At 41.9% G+C, this 19,036-nt stretch overlaps 1 protein-coding gene across 2 annotated transcripts in view; it reads right to left on the bottom strand.

Moving 5' to 3' along the window:
* Positions 1-19,036, bottom strand: part of enox2 (ecto-NOX disulfide-thiol exchanger 2) — a 165,705-nt gene that overhangs the window by 86,174 nt on the left and 60,495 nt on the right. For both annotated transcript variants that reach the window (XM_076739048.1, XM_076739049.1), the window contains one exon: positions 579-725. In XM_076739048.1, coding sequence (XP_076595163.1) covers positions 579-725 — 147 coding nt within the window. The remainder of the gene's footprint in view (positions 1-578; positions 726-19,036) is intronic.

A 19,036-nucleotide genomic window follows, 5' to 3' on the forward strand; every position in this document is an offset into this window, starting at 1 on the left:
CTCTGGCACACTCTGTAACACAAAAACGAACACAGACACACTTCGCTCAGCACGTCCCTCTTTGTGTGACAGGTCAGTGTGTGTGTGTGTGTGTGTGTGTGTGTGTGTGTGAGGAAGCTGAAGGCGTGCTGCGGCTTTGATTGGCAGGTGGTGTTGGCACGGTAACAGACAGTCAGACATACAATCTCAGCAGAGCAGTTTCCTGCTGCAGCCGCCTGACCTCCAAACAGGCCAGACAACCAGAGCCTCAGGACACGGCAAGCTAATCGAAAACAACAAAGACCGAACTAAGCTACTTTTTTTTGTCTCCATACCGCCATCAAATGATGGGATTATGTAACAATTCCCATCACAGCTATGTGATGTAAGTAGAGGAAGGGGAAGAGGAACCTCAAGGTAACAAAAAATCTAGCTGTTGAATCAAAGCTTTTCTGGATAAAGGGCGGCATACTCCATTTACTTAACGCGCACCTGCGTTCAGAATTCGACATGGCTGAAGGCAAAACGGTGAGGATTTGAGGCCACGGACTAATCCTGCAGCAGTGATGCAATACTTGGGAGGTAGCGGTTGTCAGTACCTGGAGGCAGGCTGGCCCTCTTCCTCTTCTTGCTATTCTCAGCAGTGTTTTCCAGAGGAGGACACTCTGTCACCAGTGGCCCACTGGAACCGTTGAACTGGAGAGGGTCGTTGTTGGTCGCTGGATCAAAGGGCAGAGCGTTGAGTCCTACAAGACACCAACACAAAAAGCCTCATTAAAGTCAATGACACATGAGGAGAAAGCGCAGAGGTATTGTGCGCTTCATCTTCAACCCCTGCGGGAATTAAGACAGACATCACTCAGGACCTCATAACCACTTTAATTTCAATGACACTACTGGAAATAACCATTAATGGCACTTTTCAACGCAAAGTCAAGAAACAGTCTGGTTTTTAATGCACCATTTTAAAAACCTTTGGACTGAGTGGAGACAAAAAACTTGGAGATATTCAAATCAATTTCAGGATTTTTTCCTCTGCAAAAGGATTTTATTGTACCAGAATATATCTAATATTTCTGTCCTGATCCCAGATACAAAAGAGGCACGATGATACACTAGCTGGCTGACTCCTGAATCAATATTTGGAGCATGCACAGAATCACAGACACATGAGCTGTTTCCTTCTCGTCCAATCAAGGTCAACTTTCACAAAGCAAATAACTAACAGTAAAAATCTGTAAATGTATAAAATTCGGTGCAGATACCACAATGAATGTTCCTCTGATAGAACGCTGCGAACTGTAAAGAATCTGATGCTTCATAGCAAATAGCTCCCCCATAAAAACTGAGATATACAGTATAATAATTTATCAGACAGCTCAGAGGAGGCAAGCGTTTCCTGTCGCATTTCTATTTCGCTCACTGTTATCTTACAATAGCAGAATAAACAGTCGTGTCATGAATACAAGACAATAAGAGCACTTACAAGGAAAAGTAATGAAAACAAAAACAATGTCGAGATTGCTCCTGAGTCCTAATAAATGATAAACAACTTAACTTGTGTTTCCTGCTTAATACATCTGCTGTTCTCCACTCTTTAAGAGTTGTGTATTTGTTTATAATTCAGCGCAGGGTCCTGGGGAGACTCAGTCTACATTCATGAAAAATTCATGACACTTCTTTGTGCACAGATTTGTTTTTTCCTCCATCGCACAACAGATCAGGAGCCCCACATTAATGTGGCTCTATCAGAGGTCCCCAGGACCCTAATCGGTATCAAACTCAGACAGTGCTCTAAATGTCAACAACATCATTAAGGATTTTCACTGTCGTCTGTGTTTTTTTTTTTTTAAATCTTCTTTTAGGAAATGAAGACTCTTATATGATGTTTATACACTGCCAATTTGGAAGAATACTTTGATCAAGGTGTGTGTTGCTGCATTTTCTTGTTTCCACGGAAGGCTGGATCTGATGGCAGCATGGATTTCTGTGTCAAAGCGTCTTTTATTTTCCTTGAATTCAAATTGGTCAATAGAAAAAAAAAAGTCTGATGAGAAGTTTAACAGAGGCAGACAATTCAGGCAGAAGGTGCTCTAATGCAAAAACATATTTTCTGTCTCAATCAGACACACATGCTCGCTCACTCACTCTGCCTTTGCGTAAGCTACAGTATTTTCTATATTTGGCAGCTTATCAGGGTTTTCTGCACACAGAGAGAAACTGAAGAAACATGTCTATAAAGAGGACAAACTGTGCCAGAGCAGAGGCAAAGGTCGTGCCTGCAATAAGACAAGACACGCCGAGAAATGAGGCCTTAAAATACATTACACTTGTGTGTGGCAGATTTATTAGGCAGAGGGGACTGGAGCCATGTTTCCACCTGAAATCAACTTTTCAAACGAAAAAAAAAAAAAAAGGAACAGGCATCGCGTTTCCATCAACTGGTGTGGAGGGAATAAACTGGGCTATGCTAAGCGTAGTTTTGACAGAAGTTGGTATCGGCTACCTTACGCATGGCTGCAAAACCAGAAACAAAACCAGCTGTTTGACAGCCACCAACAAACCTGAAAGAAGAAGAAACAAAACCAGTCGCCCTGGCCATTTACTGAGAGTAACAGAGAGCTTTAATGAGTTTTTCCATGTGGGCTAGTAATGGCCATGTTTCATATTAACAGTGGAAAGAGCTGTTCAGTCCTGGGAGTTAAATGTTTAAACGTCTGAATTTATTCAGAAAAGGTGTTTCCACTTCCCTTTCAGCGTAGTAACTCATCTCAACCATCTCAAGGGAGCATAAAAACGTCTTTGCGTAAAAAACATTGATGGAAACATGGCTCTAAACGGATCTTCTTTCTGAGCTCACGCACACAATCCCACACACATTTCTTAAGTCTATCACCACTCAGCATCTGTCTGTCAAGTGAAGTGCATTCATTGCTCTGCCAGCGTTAACTCCGTCACCACTAAACAGCTACAATTTATATTCAAGGAGACGGCCTCTCAGTCGGCAGCACGAGTGTTCCCATGAAGAACGGCCAAGAGGAAACCACGGAAAGAGTGAAGCAGCGCTGAGCAGCTGACGGGGAAATACCACTCAGCTCCAGCAGTTACTGCGTTAAGAAGATATTTTGGCTCACAGTGGCGGATTTGTCCGAAAAATTTCTCAACTGTCTCCTAAATAGGCAGGAAAACAACAGGACCTCTATATGTGGCGTAAAGTTGAGCGGACAGAGGATGAATCCAGGAGGAAGAAATTTGTCGCACTCAGATGTGTGATTTAAAACTGATGTGCAGCTACACGACTTACTGCAAGTACATTTCATACGAATTATGTTACCTTATCTGGCTCTTGAGTGATAGCGTTACTACAGTCTGCTCTGAGGGAAAAGTGATGAAAAGCGTTCTACAGATGCAGCCTCAATGAATGAAAGAGCTTTTGGCTATACATCGTTATTTTATCACATCAGACGCTTGGTTCCCTGGGTTTGAGCTTTGGAACAGTTGTACCAGCTGAACCAGTAATCGGACGGTTATGGCCCACAGCAGAAATATGTTTTGATTTAAAAACGGAGGGTGGGAACACAGTTTAGGACTGCAGTCTCCTTCTCTGTGCGTGTATGTGTGTAAACCTGTAAATTGAGGATGTCTTTGCTGGGTCATCGCCCCTGTCTGCTGCGCTACTCATTTGTCTGTCGGCTGATGGATGGTATGTTTTAAGTTTCAACATCTGGCCAGAGGGAAGAGTGATGTCAGTGAGCATCACTCCCCAGGGGAGGCGGGAAATAAATACCAGGAGGCTGGGTGGAGACAGGTGGAGGCTTTGGGCACAAGGGCCACAGAGTATATGAAGGAAATGAAAATGCTGAACAAAGACACAAACTTTATGGTCTGTGGCTGGAGGATGGAATACGAGACATATCACAAATGAAAGTGACCCGGTCTTACGTCAAGGATGCATTAATGCCCCGTTAATGGCGCAGAGAGCCAGGAAAAGACGGGACTATTAGAGTACGCAATGAAATTCAGTGGGTCATTAACACACCATTCAACTGCAGTGGCAGTGATACCGACTAGCACATCTACACTATGGAGAAATGTGTGCTGGATATCATGTCCCTGTATTAACCAATAACCAAATCTGCAGGCTGGGCTTGAACGATTAAAATGAACCACGTTAGCTTGAGTCACACAACTCACCGTGTAACATACAGCACTAAAGAGCGAGCCTGGTTTTTGTGTAGAAATACGAATTATCTGATCAAAAATAGATGCCGACAAACTTTTAATAGCCTTAATTACTATCTGTATATTTTAGACAGCTGAACTGATGAGTCAATTAACTGTTCATTGGCAGAAGAAAAATAAGTACAACTTTCAATAAGTCTGACTAATTGTTGAATTCTTGACTGTACTGTGTGCTATAAAAAGACTCTTCTGCGTAAGCATCTCTAACAATATGTAACAGTATGGGTCAGATACACTAATTAAAGGGCACAGAGGTAATCACGTTTGCTGCAACACAAAACCATGAAGTACGAGCAGTTACACGATCAATCCAGATTTTATTTTTTGATAATGACTTGAAGACCCACTGGCAGCTGTGGGGATCAAACCTGTGATCTTTCCGAACAGATCACAGCTTTAACCACGGTTGCATGCTGCTGCATTGATTCTCTGGGTAACATGTTTGTGTAGCTCTCCTATAGTCCTTAATCTACCTCTTATCAGCTAATAAAGCCAACGGTATGAATAATGCAGGGTTTACGGAAAGGTGCATCAGTGCAACATCGCAGGTAAGTGCTTAAGTGGGGGTACGGCCGAAACAGTGGACTATTAATCTATAATAGCGCTGACAAACATATAGAGGCCATGTAGACGACTGCACGTTCATTCATCTGAACAAGGCAAAGGGTCAAACGGTGGCACACAACATTAATATTTCCCATCAGAAGTAAATTTGTTTCTCCGACTATTCCACTTCATTACTAAACCATAACTGCAAACAAACTGCCTTTCAGCTCCAGTGGCTTGTGTAATCAAACAGGTTAAGTGGTTGAGCACATTCACCCATCAGGACACAAGTGAACAGGGTGTACAGCAAACTAGATTTGTCCAAGTGTCAGAATTCTTTTAAGCAGACACTGTGGGGGCCGGACTTTCAAATAAAAGAAAATAAATTCATTTAGACCTAATCAGCCTATTATTGTTTAATATTTTAACTTTCTTCAAAATTAGTTATTTTCATCAGTTAATACCAGCGTGAACATACTCCTAAAGAATGTGGAAAAGCCACAATAACTAGATAAAAAATGCTCTCAGACCTCCACAAAGGCAGCAGTCAGTGCTCAATACAAAATCCACAGTTCAATTACCAATGAATGAGTCTTTAACTCAACAAAAAACTGCTCCTCAGGATCTCAGGAAGCAAACACAATTACTCAATTTGAGATTCAATACAACAACAGGCCATGGAAAATAACAGACAAGCTTAGTCCGGCCAGTGCAATGCTGCTGGCTTCAGGGAACGGCCGGCCTGGGAGCTGTGCGTTTTGATGGTGGGTCCACGGAGTAGAGAGGATGGACTTGGAGAATCATCTGATTCTACGGAACAGGATGAACTATGAATGATGGACTTTTTGGCTCATTACCAGGGGTTGCAAGCTAATCGACCGTCACTCTAAGGATGGACTGGGCCTCGTCCAGCGGTGACTAAGTAGATGCACGCATTTCCTGAATTCATTAATATTCTGCAGGCCGGATGGGAAGCTTTGGCAGGCCGGATGTGACCCACAGGCCGCAAGTTGACAGTCAGTGGTTAGAGGATCAACTTTTCATGCCAAACTGCAAAAACCTCAAAAGGGAAGCGGTACTGTATAAAGGAAATTGGAACCTACAAATGTCTTAATCACAAAGTCTGGCGTCAGTCTGCAGCTGAAGGAAGAGGTGGATGTTGTCAGAGGAGCAATTAAAGCATAAATGTTTGGATGGTACAAATTACTGTGTTAATATGGTCAAATGCTTAGCAGATTCAACAAACTCAAATGCACACACAGGAAATTGCCGCCACAAATAAAACCTTAGTTTTACAAGGTCATGAGCTCACAGTTGGGTCTGCTGAATTAATGCCGTGAAAGGAAAACATTTATTCATGATTCGCTCAGATTTAGCTCAGGAACAAGAACAGGGAGTCAGAATTCCCAGAGCCATTGTCCCATTACAAACATGAAGCCAAGTGTTGCTAGTTTTTATTCTTTTATGAAGTAGAGCTCCTTTCTCTCTAAACTTTAGACCAAGAACTGACATCACTGATTAGTCCACAGAACTGACCAGCAGTCTAAGTGCATACAGACAATCCACTGGGAATGAACGATGAGTTTCATCTGAATGGTAACGCTGTGCAGCCATCTTTGTGAGAAAGAAAGAAACAATGTGAAATTGGTGTACAGTCCTCTTTCTGCTCAAATTGTCAGTATATATGGTGCAGTCCAAAGTGACTTCTTCAAATTGCTTGTTTCGTCCAACTGAAGAAGATATTCAATTTACAATTATATGAAACAAAAGAAAACATTACTGCTTCATAAAGTGATTTAAAATGATTCATTAATCAACAATATATGATTCATTTTGTATCAATCAACAAATTAGAAATAATTCCAGTTACAGTCTATCTAATTAGAGTTCATTTGTTAACATTTAAGTCACTACAAAACTGTGTGGTTGGGATGGAAAAGGCATTAAAATCTTCCAATAATGGATTAAAAGCAATGAAAAGAGGTCCATCACCAATGCATTAAAAATGCAGGTCACAAGTCACATTCTGATAACATTCAAAATCATGCTGCATTGTGATTACTGCCAGGCCGGCTGCTATGGGTCACAGTAAAGTGACAGTCACAGGCTATAACTCCTGTTGGGTGGCAGCTGGCATGTCTACAAATGGGATCCCAAATTAGCCTTTAGTCACCTGGAAGGTTACTGATGAAACAAAGTCACAAGACCTTCATTAGCTCTCGCTAAAAATGCTTCTGCACACATCAGTCACCACGATTAAATGAGTTATTCCTCTATTCATAGCCTGCAGTGTCCATCAGAACAACAGAGCATGGTCCCTAGACTATGGGCACATGCTCCATGGTTGTTAAAAAAAAGGTAGCAGACTGTCAAGTTATGAGTGCCCTCAGCAGATGTATAAACAAGGTGTCTGACTGACGTGGCTTAGCGATGGATGGCAAAGCATGTCAAGCAGCTGCGGTATTCACATAAGGGTGTTAACCAAGCTTTTCACTTCCTGTGTATTTATAGCAGACAAGACAAAAAGCAGTTAAAACAACAGGCAGTTCATACAAGTGGTGGACACACAGGACCATTTTATGCACAGCTGCACTATCCCTCAGGCTTATTTCAATGAAAAAAAAAAAACAAAACAAAAACATGCCAGAGAGCACCATGCAGTGTTTCTGACTCTTGTAGTTGTGGTCAGCAGGATTTCATGCTTCACAGTGCAGATGTTAACAATTTGCCATAGAGACCAGTATATGTGTATCTACCATTAAGAAGGCATCCTGGACTGGAAAAGCTTCAGCGTCACGAGTCTCACAGAGGACGGATTATGACGATGCACCGATGCTAAATTTCGGGGAAATAACAACAATCGATAATATCAGTCTTACAAAATGCAACATTAAAGGCGACATGCTCCCTCACTGCCTGCTCGTACTGTCTCCTTTACTGCTGGACTGTGTGGCACTACTGACTGATAACGAGCATTGTTGTCCTGGACTCAAAGTATGACCTCAAGTCTGTCATTTTTTCACCTCCGGCCTCTGGCCTGCTGTCAGTCCTATGAGTGTGTGTGTGTGTGTGTGTGTGTGTGTGTGTGTGTATGTGTGTGGGTGGGGGGTGGGGGGGGGGGGTTGGGGCAGATATCCCCACCCAGACTCGGGTTCTGGCCTCCATCTATCGTCTGCATCCCTTCTCAGACATCATCAGCTGAAAATCCATTATCCAAACAATAATAATCATTCAAATATCTTTCTCATGCTGACTTAATACATCAGACACCAACATATTGTGCATCCTTAACTCAATTCGCTGAATATCGTGGCGACAGTGACACCGTTACCCATGGTGACGTATGCCCACCAGAGCTGGTACAAGATGCTGTTGTTAACTTTGACCATTTCCATGGAGATCTGCCAAATGCTGAGAGACGTCTGCTGGGTAAACTGTCAGCTCGGTCGGTGGAAGAGGACATCAGAGTCGCCGCTACACATATGCAAAGTACAGAATTTCTCCACTGTATGGTGGATGTACCATACACACACACACACACACACACACACACACGCACTTCAGCTCAGTGAACAGTTTCATGATAAAGTCAAATGTTGAGAAAACTGGAAATGGAAATGAATATTTATCACTAATACTCACATTTACTCAAAAACAAACCTGAGCTGACATTTTCCAAGTTAGATTTAACATTCATAAGATGTCAAGCCAAGACCCCAACCTGAGCCCCTCCATACAAAATAACGTCAAACACAGAGCAAACGTTCCTCTACTTTTACGCTGTTATCACCTCCTAATCAATACAGAAGTGCTAATATCCTGAATATTCATCATTTTGTACCTTTAAATAAATGTCAGAGGCACCAATCACGGTTAATATCATGATAAGTAGGTAGAAAGAATTATGTTCTTACAGTTGGGAGTTTGGTAAAGGTTAATTTATTCCCTGATGTTGTGATGACATTTTGAAACCACGCTAGCATTGAAATATCTCATTGTGCATTTACGAAATTCCTTCTGCGCTGCGTGTCATACGAAATTTACCAATACACGGGCATGTGGAGCTGGAACACAAAGGGCAAAACACAAAATGTGAAGGGTTATTAAACGAGAAATGTGAAATGAGGGTAATTCATTTTCATTTTCTGTTCGTGTGAACATTACAGTCTGTCAATATTTTCAGCGTTCACTTCTCATGTGCCTCAAACACAAGCTCACGTTAGCATGCCCGCTGAAGACCAGCTCACCACGATTATGTCATGACTATTCATAACATCAGTGACAAGGAAAAAAACTCTTCCTCAGACCCCCTCTGTCATTCCTCCAAGCCTCAGGGAATTTACTGAAGGTTAATTTATTTAAATCTCCCATCCACTCATCTCTATTCCATTAAACTCACTAAGAATCTTTGGTTTGCAGTCTAATCTGCTTTCTACTGTCAAAGGCCCATGGCCTTTCTGCAATGTAGTCAGTGAACAAGTGTGTGTGTGTGTGTTAACAAGACAACATAACAGTTGATAAGGTCATGTTAGCTTACACATGCATGTGCAATGTCCTCTGAGAACAATACTTCACGTAGGTCTAATAAAGTCAACGAGATGCTCATGGTGGCAGGCAATGAAGTCAAAATGCAGGGTCCTCCCTGGAGAGCTGTTCTATTCTACTGTCCTCAAAGCCCCACAGTGTTTAAGCTTTTACCATCTGGCCTCTCCTTTGAACGACAGGATACTTTAATGCATGCAGTGTATGGTCAGATCAAGATATCAACAATTAGGCGGCGGTACAAAGGATATCTTGGCTATGTGGGCAGTCGCTGTGTCATTTTTACAGCATGGCACGCGCTACAACTGGCACAAGCGCTCCTATGCAAATGACTTTGGGAACGCTTTGGCCCTTCCCTTAAATAGCTGGTAAAGCTATTTGCAGTCTGTTAGAAAAACATCCAGCCTATGCCGATGTGTTTTTGTGTTCCAGAGGAATGGCTAATGAGGGGCTTACTGGCTCCAATGTGCTGCGACAATGACACGCTGGGAGAGCTGTGTGTGTCTGTGTGCGGCCATGACCGGCTGTGAACGGTCATCTCTAAAGCACACGCCGCTCCAACAGCTGACTTTACTGTACATCCAGTCTTTGCACATCAGGGGGTTCGCTTTAAAACTTCAGTTTCTGAGACTTGAGCATGGTGACTCAAACTGCTGAGGAGTTGAAAGATGTCTCTCTTTGAGGTTGGACATTCACACTGTGGCTGACCAAGTGTGCATTTACAATGAGCATCTGAGCTGGTGCTGACTGAAGACCTGTGACAGACACTTTAAATGCAAACATGGGCGATCCTGAAGAGTAAGTCGCAAGTCATTCCACCAAATTAAAATGGGATTAGGTCACCGAGGGGACTAGCTGTCCTTTTGGAGCTTCATATGTATATCAGCATCTTTTGGCATCGCCTGCTTGTCCATAAACCTCCACTTCATTTGACACCACCTCTAGTTCTCTCCCATCTGTCTTCTCACACATAAGCTTCTCTTAATTACGCCTTTCTCTTCACTCCACTGCTTAGCTGCCACCAACTTTTTTTGTGTTTTTTTGCGTCTCATCTGCTGCCTCTTCTGAAATAACAACTGCTCTGTAATTTGCTTCAAACCACCTATATTTCATTTGTGTGAGGGGACAGACTGGGACAGAGGACACAAGAGATTTATGATGAGCAGCTGCCATCATGGACGCAAGCTTTTAACAGCAGCAAGATGTTTCCTACTCTGGATTTTTGCCTTTGATTGCAGGAGTCCAACTTTTGTCTTTCAATAGCAGCTGTTTCTTCATATGCTGTATAACTGCAGCTCACATGCTACAGGACATATATCTTGGCTTATTAATATTTAAAATGCAAGGAGAAGAGACAGAATAATAAATTAGAGAAAGCGAGGGGACAAAACACAAAAGGGTCAGTGTTTATTCTGAAATGGGAGCAAGTACTCGCATCCTTAATTTCCTGTATTCTTAATGCTGCTGGTGATAAAGCCCAAAAAACAGTGAGAAAAAGCTGAACCACAATGATCTGTTTTTAGACAAGACTGTAAAGCTTAGCAAGCATCTGGAACTATAATGTTACAGTCATTATCTTCACATACAATGTGTAGCACCAGGCTCTTCTTCCATTCAGCCTCATTCTGAATTTCATTTTCTGCCTCAGCTGTCTATACTTACTAATGCTGCTGCTGAATGTGTCACTCTACTGCAGTACCTTTTTTAACAGCTTTTTGAAGGTTTTCTCACTTTAAATGTTGCACTGAAGACTATCATAACGTCAGGCCATCATCACGTCACATCAGTCCATAAATACAGAAAACAGGTAAAAGTTTGGAAAAGACAACACATTCATAATAAAACGGACTGAGCCTCGCAGCCACTGTCACACTGAAATTTGCGTCATTGGCTAAATCAGCCAGTAGCTTCTTAAAACGTAATTTTTCCTGAGTCACAGTCGGTGTCACAACTTGGAGTTCCTTTGTGAACCGTGTTTTAGTTTGGTTTTGAAAAGCATGCCCACACCTTGTCAGTACCCTTCAGAACATCCCAGAGGCTGTATTTAGTTTCAAGGAGAGGAGATAAGAAGCCATATTCCCTTGCGTGTCAATTAATACTTGCAAAAAGTGCTCCTTAGTTGTTTGTATTGTGCACGCAGCTTCCTCTCTGAAATGAGAATGAGTGTGATTGAATCCGTATCCAAATGTATCAGACCCCCTGAGTGACAATACAAGTGAGATCTCGGCGCTCTAGATGCAACAGACGATTTTCAAAAGACAATTCTATGCCTTTGATGCTATTTCGGGATGCAGCAACCGTACAGGTCTGAAGAGAAGAATTACCAGATGGCTACTTGTCATTCTCCATGAGTTGGAGCTCTGAATTCTGGTCCAGGGAGCTGAAGTCCTCACTGTGAAGTCTGATGTTGATCACGATCTACACTGCTAAGAGGGACACATATGCTGCCTTGATATAGCCGCTGATTAGTCTACGAGTGATAATACTTTCAGCTTTCAGTAGTTACAGCTCCTACTTCTTGACGGTTTTGTGAGAACCAATCAGAAATCCTGCTCAAAAGTGGACAGTTGTGTATGCAGCATTGCATGTGCGGATTCTGTTGTGATCAGCGTCAGGATGAGGGATAATACTCTTTGATTTCACTTGTCACAGCTGTCATCTGTCCACATCCCTGTGGCTGTCATTTCAGCCGTCCCTGCTTTCACTGTGGAATTGCGGTCTACAGTGTTTAGACTGCTGTTTTTGCACAAAAAAAAAAGGTAACAGAGTAAAAGGTACTGTTTATTTGAACCTGGGTTTTATGTTCGTGAAGCTGTTCAGATCCACTGGCTGAACTGTCACTTAACTCTAACCTATGTGACTGCTCAAGAGCTTGTGTTTCTTGCTCCAATGGAACAAATTCAAGCAGTGTTGCAATCGTCTTAAGCATATTACCATATCTGATATAACAGATAGCCAGAGCTATAAAAACACAAAAAGCTGCATTCAACCATTGTTTTTCTTGAAAGGGCGATTTCGTATTGCACTTCCACAGAGCTGGGGGACGGCCACACAGGCTGCGGTATCTGACTTTTAGTTCCAAATATGGGTCAAGCTCCAAAAAAAATCTTTCAAAGCACTTCCCATGATGCAACTCAACATCATATGATAAATGCCCATGTCTTTCAAACTCCATTACCCCAGTTTGTAAAGCAGGCTTTTTATGACGAAGGCTCTGAAGTCTGAAGCTCAAGCTGAAATAATCATCGTGGCCATCGTCGTGATGAGTAAACTGGGCTTCATGCGTAAACCAGTGAAACACCCCTTGAATGTTTAACTTAGAATAAAATGAATCAATAATGTTTCCTTCGCTGTACTTGGCACCACTGTTTCAGCTTCAAAATCAATAGTACTGTTTCTGATGACATAACACTAAAGCCGTGACCACGTTTAAGATTTAAAGTGTTCCATACAGAGATTTTGTGTCTCTTTTTGCCTCTGCTGAGTACAGACATGCCAACATTTGGAGCTGTGAGTGCAAAAAAGCAATATTTAGTCACACATGAGAGTGCTAATGGACCCTGTGGCAGAAAATGTCATCACTCATTGTCTGAAGTCTCTTGTTGTTTTGTCACTGGAAAATGGGAGGGGATGTGTTTGTGGCAATGAGGGTTTTAGTGCGCCAGAAGGAATTATTCAGTGAAGCAAGAGAAACTTCTTCCTCTAATGACCAGGGAACAAGTCAGGAGAAGCTGCCACACTGAAATTTAAGGCATAAATAAAGCAAACAGCCAAAGAGGGGCACAAGAGTGCAAAACAACATCTTTGTTTTACTTCGGGGAGACTGGGAGCAGTTGGGGTCACAACGGTTGCACTCAGTCAAGTAAACACCCACTTACCAACACAATGATTTATTTGATTTATTCAAATGCCTTGGGTTTCCACTGATGCATGCTAAAGCTAAGCTCTGACTCATTTAAAGGGAGAATCATAGTGACAAAGGCTAAAGTGAATCATCTTTTTAATGTGACCCCTGGTGCAAACTTCACGAGCAAAGTATGCCACTGTAGGAAGAATAGTAACGCATCAGATTCTGAACATGAAGTCAAATGGCAGCAGCACACAGAGAGTCGATAACCGGTGTTGTCGAGGAAAATGTTTTGAAGTCAGAGCGATACGGGTGTGTAGTAGCAGGATTAATGCAGTGTCCGCATAGTCCAATCATCTTAAATTAAATATCCCAAACCAAAATTTACTTCTCTTGTGTTTTGACAATACTCTTAAAATATCTACAAAGAGATGATTTTTCCTGAGTGCATAGGCGAGTAGAATAATATTAAGAGCATATTGGAGTAGAGGCAAAACACAAGCATCAGGCAAGCTGGACAGAATACGACTAAATATGAGACAGCATCAACATGTAATGTTTCATTATTAGCAGTGGAAACCTCCGAGTTGACTCTAATTTTGTCAATTCAAAAAACTCTTTTAGCTGCGTCATTGTACACAGAGCAATGCAGGAGGAACAGCGCGGCAGGCTGTGAACTTCAAAAACCCAATCTTTCCTCAAAATGACCACAAACATAATTGTGATGGAAGAAGAGAAGGGTAATGGAAACGGGGGGGCAGCGTGATGCCAGACAGCTGGGGCAGGGCAGCGTGACGCATGTCTGTTTGCTGCTCCAACGCTCTCAGCTCCGGCATCGACTGCCAATGAAGTCGGCTTAACTACTTTTGAACCAGATGCTGGTACAACCTCCTCTACTGCCGTCCAGTGTGACGGAGTGTTCGGCTGACAGCGCTGTCAGTAGCCCAGCAGGAGAGACGCTCTGCGGTGGGTTTGGATTTTCGAACTGGACAACGAGCAGGGCGCACACTTTTACTTTCTCTGGCTGTGTGGAAATGGAACCACAGGTGAAGAGCAAGTGCATTGAAATGCAGGGTTTATGGGTAAAACATGAGACGGGGCGTGGATGCTCAACTTCTCATATTTGTAGGTAACATGTATTGAAGAAAGTACAAAAACAAGGTTACCCTGGGCATTTTTGACTATTTTTAACTGTAATAGACAGAATGATAAACTGATTAATTGAACAAAGAATCAAAATAAAAAGAAAATGTCGCTGCAGAACGTATACCTTGCAAAATGTGTGTTTAGAGAGTTGCATACTTGTGACTGCACATACCCTATTAATAACATCAGTTACAAAAATCAAGTTCAGATACTGTCATTACAGACTCATGATCTGCAGGCTGCTACTCAAGAAACTGTCTTCCCATCTACCCACTGATGTTCCATCACAGCTTTACTTTGTCAAATCTGTCTTCTTCCTGCTTATCTACCGTGCCAACAAGCACCAGAATAGAACACATTTTGTGACTCTGGTGTCTTTGTGTCGAAGCCAAAACCCCTTTTTGAAATCTAAATCTTGGGTGTGAAAACAGGCTGTAAATAAACCAAGTTATCTGTTCATTTGTGTTTTAACTACCTTTGCTTCCTTGTCAAATGTCAAAACCTATACTGCCTGTCACTTATGTCTATTCCTAATGGATCCAAAAGAATCACAAAGCCCTTCATATAACCTGAAGGCAGAGACAGAGGAAAAAAAGTCTGCTATTTAAATGTTCTTTGGCAAAAAAAAAGGACAAGTTACCTGGATTCAGTTACACTGAGTTCACAGCCATCTCCTGCCACGTCAACTATTCAGCAGTGGGTAAAAACTGTTGGGTGAATAATAATGTGTCCACTCTGTATTCATGTCATATGTCGAGTCAATCTCAGTTTTCTCTGACAAAGATTAAGAAGAGTCCCCGCTGCTTTCGTTCTCAAACTTCAGCTCCAAAACAGGCCAGAAGAACGAAAATTTCCTCGGCTAATCTTCTAATTCTCTTCTCATTCAGGCCTAGTGGACGAGCTGTATTGCCCAAATGTAGCATGACAGCTTTGAGTGCTCGGATAACCATCTGCTGGCCTCTTTGAAATCGGTTATACATTCCCAGCTGTTTGCACATTCCATGTCATCTCTCAGGGGATTAGCTGCAATAATTTGACAAATACACCAAACAATAATATTGCTATAATATCATCTGCAGTATTTTCTCTCTGCTGTGGCTGAGTCTCCCTGATGGATACGACAGAAATAGGACAGGAAACGACCTTTCCAGCAAGGCCATTTGCCTGGTCATGGAAGCGATCAAGACAAAGGCAATTAGCCAGTTCATGGATCACACTTATCCAGCTATAGAGGAGGCAACCATGCCCAGCAGAGGCCATTCAAACAACATAATGAATAAAGAGTTCTACTTCCATTCGAAGCATATATCCATTAAGACATCTAATGCATTGGACAAAGGCAACGGTGGGAGCAAGCCTTCTAGTATCTGACGCAGGGTTAACAGTGCAGCACTTCCTTGATTTGATTTTATATCTACAGCTATTGTGCGGGTTGTACTGAACAATTTTATTTGAGTTCGGTTCGATTTTGATTGGATTAAAGAAAATAACTCACTCAGTAGAAAAGAAAAAACACATGGGATGCTGAAGAAAAACACTTTTTCCATTCACAGGGACTGCTCAAGAACTGTGGCAAGGTGGAAGCAGAGCGTTTTAAACGAGGCTACAGTTCGGCAGTCTCTATTTTTAAGCTCCCCACCAGAACATGAACATATGTCATTAAATTTACCAGAATTCTCCAAACAAATACAACATTTCCGACGCATAACACCAGTATGTGAGGAGACTATTGTATTTCTTCCCATGTCTCATCGCTAGTCAGTATGCGACCTCTTGCAGTTGCGCATAAGAAATCAGAGAAATTATACCCAAAAATTTAACCAGACTGTTCAGGGAGGGAAATTAACAATGTGAACATCTACCAGCCACTGACAGATAAAATGCTCAAACTGACCAGCCACTCCATAGTAAATCATTACTTGGTGTCTGAAATCGACCAACCACTTCCATATTTTAGCAGCATTTGGTTGGTGGCTGGTGCTAATTTGTCACCCTGGTTTGTTTTCAGCAAAGATAATCTTGCTGGGTTGCCACAGAATAATACTTGGCCTGTGCAGAATGCATTATCATTGAAATAGGAGAGTAGGAACATAATTTTAACTGGAGTGATTCAGTGATTTCTCTCTCCTTCTCAATCAATTTCAATCTCCTTCTCAATCAATAGAGCACTTGTCTAACAGGAGAAGCAGTTGCCAGGCACACTCTTTTTCAGAAAACTCCCATGTCTGATGTTCCTCATGTAATTCATGAATTATACATACTTGACACAAAGATGCATGCTGGTATCTGGCAGCAGTGATAATGCTCCATCAGTAGTCCATGGAAGGGAAACAACAATGCATTCAATCAGGTACAGTAGAGTCCAGAGTAATATCAAATTAGAATAACAGTGTTGTCTTGCAATAATAATTCTGTCTGGACAGGTCTTCCTTTCTGTCGTCTTAATGTAAAAGCTGGAGTCACAAAGACTCCTGGTTTAAATTCGGGCGCCTTTGGCACATTTCATTACCCCCTTTTTTTCCTATCTCCTCTCACTTTTCACTTCTGGTTATGTTTTGAAAGGGAACATTTTCAAAAATTAATGAACAGAAAGAAAAATGCCATCACTAGACACATGCAAGACTTACGGCATTCGGAGAGGGTAAAATCTGTGGAAAGTGACAAGAGGGGACAGAGCACGGTGAATTCTCATTAGAAAACTGGGATGTCTAACACTTTAAACTGGCATAGGAATGACAACAATTTGACTTTGTGGCGTTCCAAAGCTGTAGATAGGTCTCATCTATAGACAGGCTAAGTCTCCAGGTTGGTCCATAGCCATGATTCCCAAACAGGTAAACTACTATTGCCAATATGAGCGTTTTAATCGCTTTAGTCTAAAACGACATGGAAGGCAGGATCTGGATGTCAAAACTGAACAGTACAAATGGATTTCATGGATGCACTCATGATTTGTGGAAGAATTATGGACAGATTAGCAAAGACCTTTCTTTGTATAGGAGCAGCCTCAGTGAAACTCCAACATGGTCCGACCTCTGAATGCCTTGAAGCCCACTGGTAACCACTCAGTCCCAGAGCAGCCAGCAAACAGCTTGTGCTATTTCTGGATGATGGACCACAGCAGAACCCTAATCCTGTCTGTACTACAAGACCCAGTTCCATACCATTGGTCTGAAAAGCTCAGAGGACCACGGTAAGATTACTAATGAATGACAGCGAATGTCATGATGCCACTTCATCTCTGGAATGTGGATGGTGCAAGATTGAGAAAGTATCATCTATGCATGATGTGCTGTAAAGTCGTGGAGATGCTGAAATATAAAATGAAAGCTGCTTTGTTTTTATTCCCTTGCAACAGAGCCTCGAGACATATGCAAATGGAATCTGATGATTTAAAACTGCTGACACATCTAGTAACTCTGATTCATTTTAGACTGACACACAACCCAATACATCTTAAAAAAAAAAGAATTCAAACACTTTCATCTGATATACTGCTGAAATATACTTCTCAGGGCTTCAGCGGGGAAGAGGACACCCTCTAAACTTTAACAAGATGTTCAGGCTTCTCTGTTATTCTGGACAGGATCCAGAACACTTATGATTGTCAATGCAAATGAATGTGAAACTGAAATATGGAATTTTACTGCACCAGCACCCTTTGTGCCATTTTATGACTGTTATAAACCATGGTCCCTATTCACCACTGCACCATAGACTGTGTGGTAGCAGGCAGCAAACTGCTATAGCTCACCCAATGCCTGTTGGGAGAGGGAAATATATCTGAGTATTTGACCTGGGTCAAATATTTACTTGAAACACATTACATCATGTAAACAATAAATTCTAAGACTCAAGCCAAGGAACCACTGGGGGTGGACTGAAGACGAAACTGGAATTTTTTATTTTAAGGACCACATTAAAATATTGAGAATACTGAGAGAAGCTGAAAATGGCAAAGTAGCCTTTATGACTTTATAGATGTTTTCATCCGTCATACTGTTGTCTGGCTGTGTGTGTATGTGTGTGTGTGTGTGTGTGTGCATCTGTTGGTGTCGCAACTGTTATACATGGGGGGCTGCCAACGTGAAATGAAAAAGCCACGTCAGTTTCCGATCTCTTATTACAAACAAGGAGGAGCGCTACACACATGTGCGTGTAGCCTCCAGCAGACTCACTTCCCCGGTGTGTTCAAGCTGCACATGGAGGCTGCAGAAGATCTGTCTGATAAAAAAATAGTGTCATGCAATGTTGTGTCACATCAAATTCATTGATAAACATTTTCTTGAATTGTTGACACTTTCTGCCAAGATGCATTTCTTAATCATTCAATCTGTGATTTTTGATTAAAATGACAAAAATAATAAAATGCTCCAACTTTTACTCAACTACAACTTGACTAACAAAAAATGGGATGACATTAGATTTAGACTAAAATTACTGACAAATGCACACTGCTACCAAGGTGGTCACATCAAGCTGACTCTAAACACTGCCCAATGCAGTGAAACCTGACCAACACCAACCACACATACTTGAAATAAGTTCCTCAAATGTCTCAGTTCAGTATATGAGAGAAGTACAGTAAGGTAACAATAACTGTCTCACATTTTTCACTTCACCAGGACAAAGCACCCTCGAGATCTATAAGTCCGTAAGAGTCTCCCATTTAAGTTTTGGAGCCAGGTACCTGAGCAGTTGCTCCTGTTTGTCTCTGCATGTTCGCTATCCTCC

The sequence above is a fragment of the Chaetodon auriga genome, chromosome 9, assembly GCF_051107435.1.
Source record: "Chaetodon auriga isolate fChaAug3 chromosome 9, fChaAug3.hap1, whole genome shotgun sequence".
NCBI lineage: Eukaryota > Metazoa > Chordata > Actinopteri > Chaetodontiformes > Chaetodontidae > Chaetodon > Chaetodon auriga.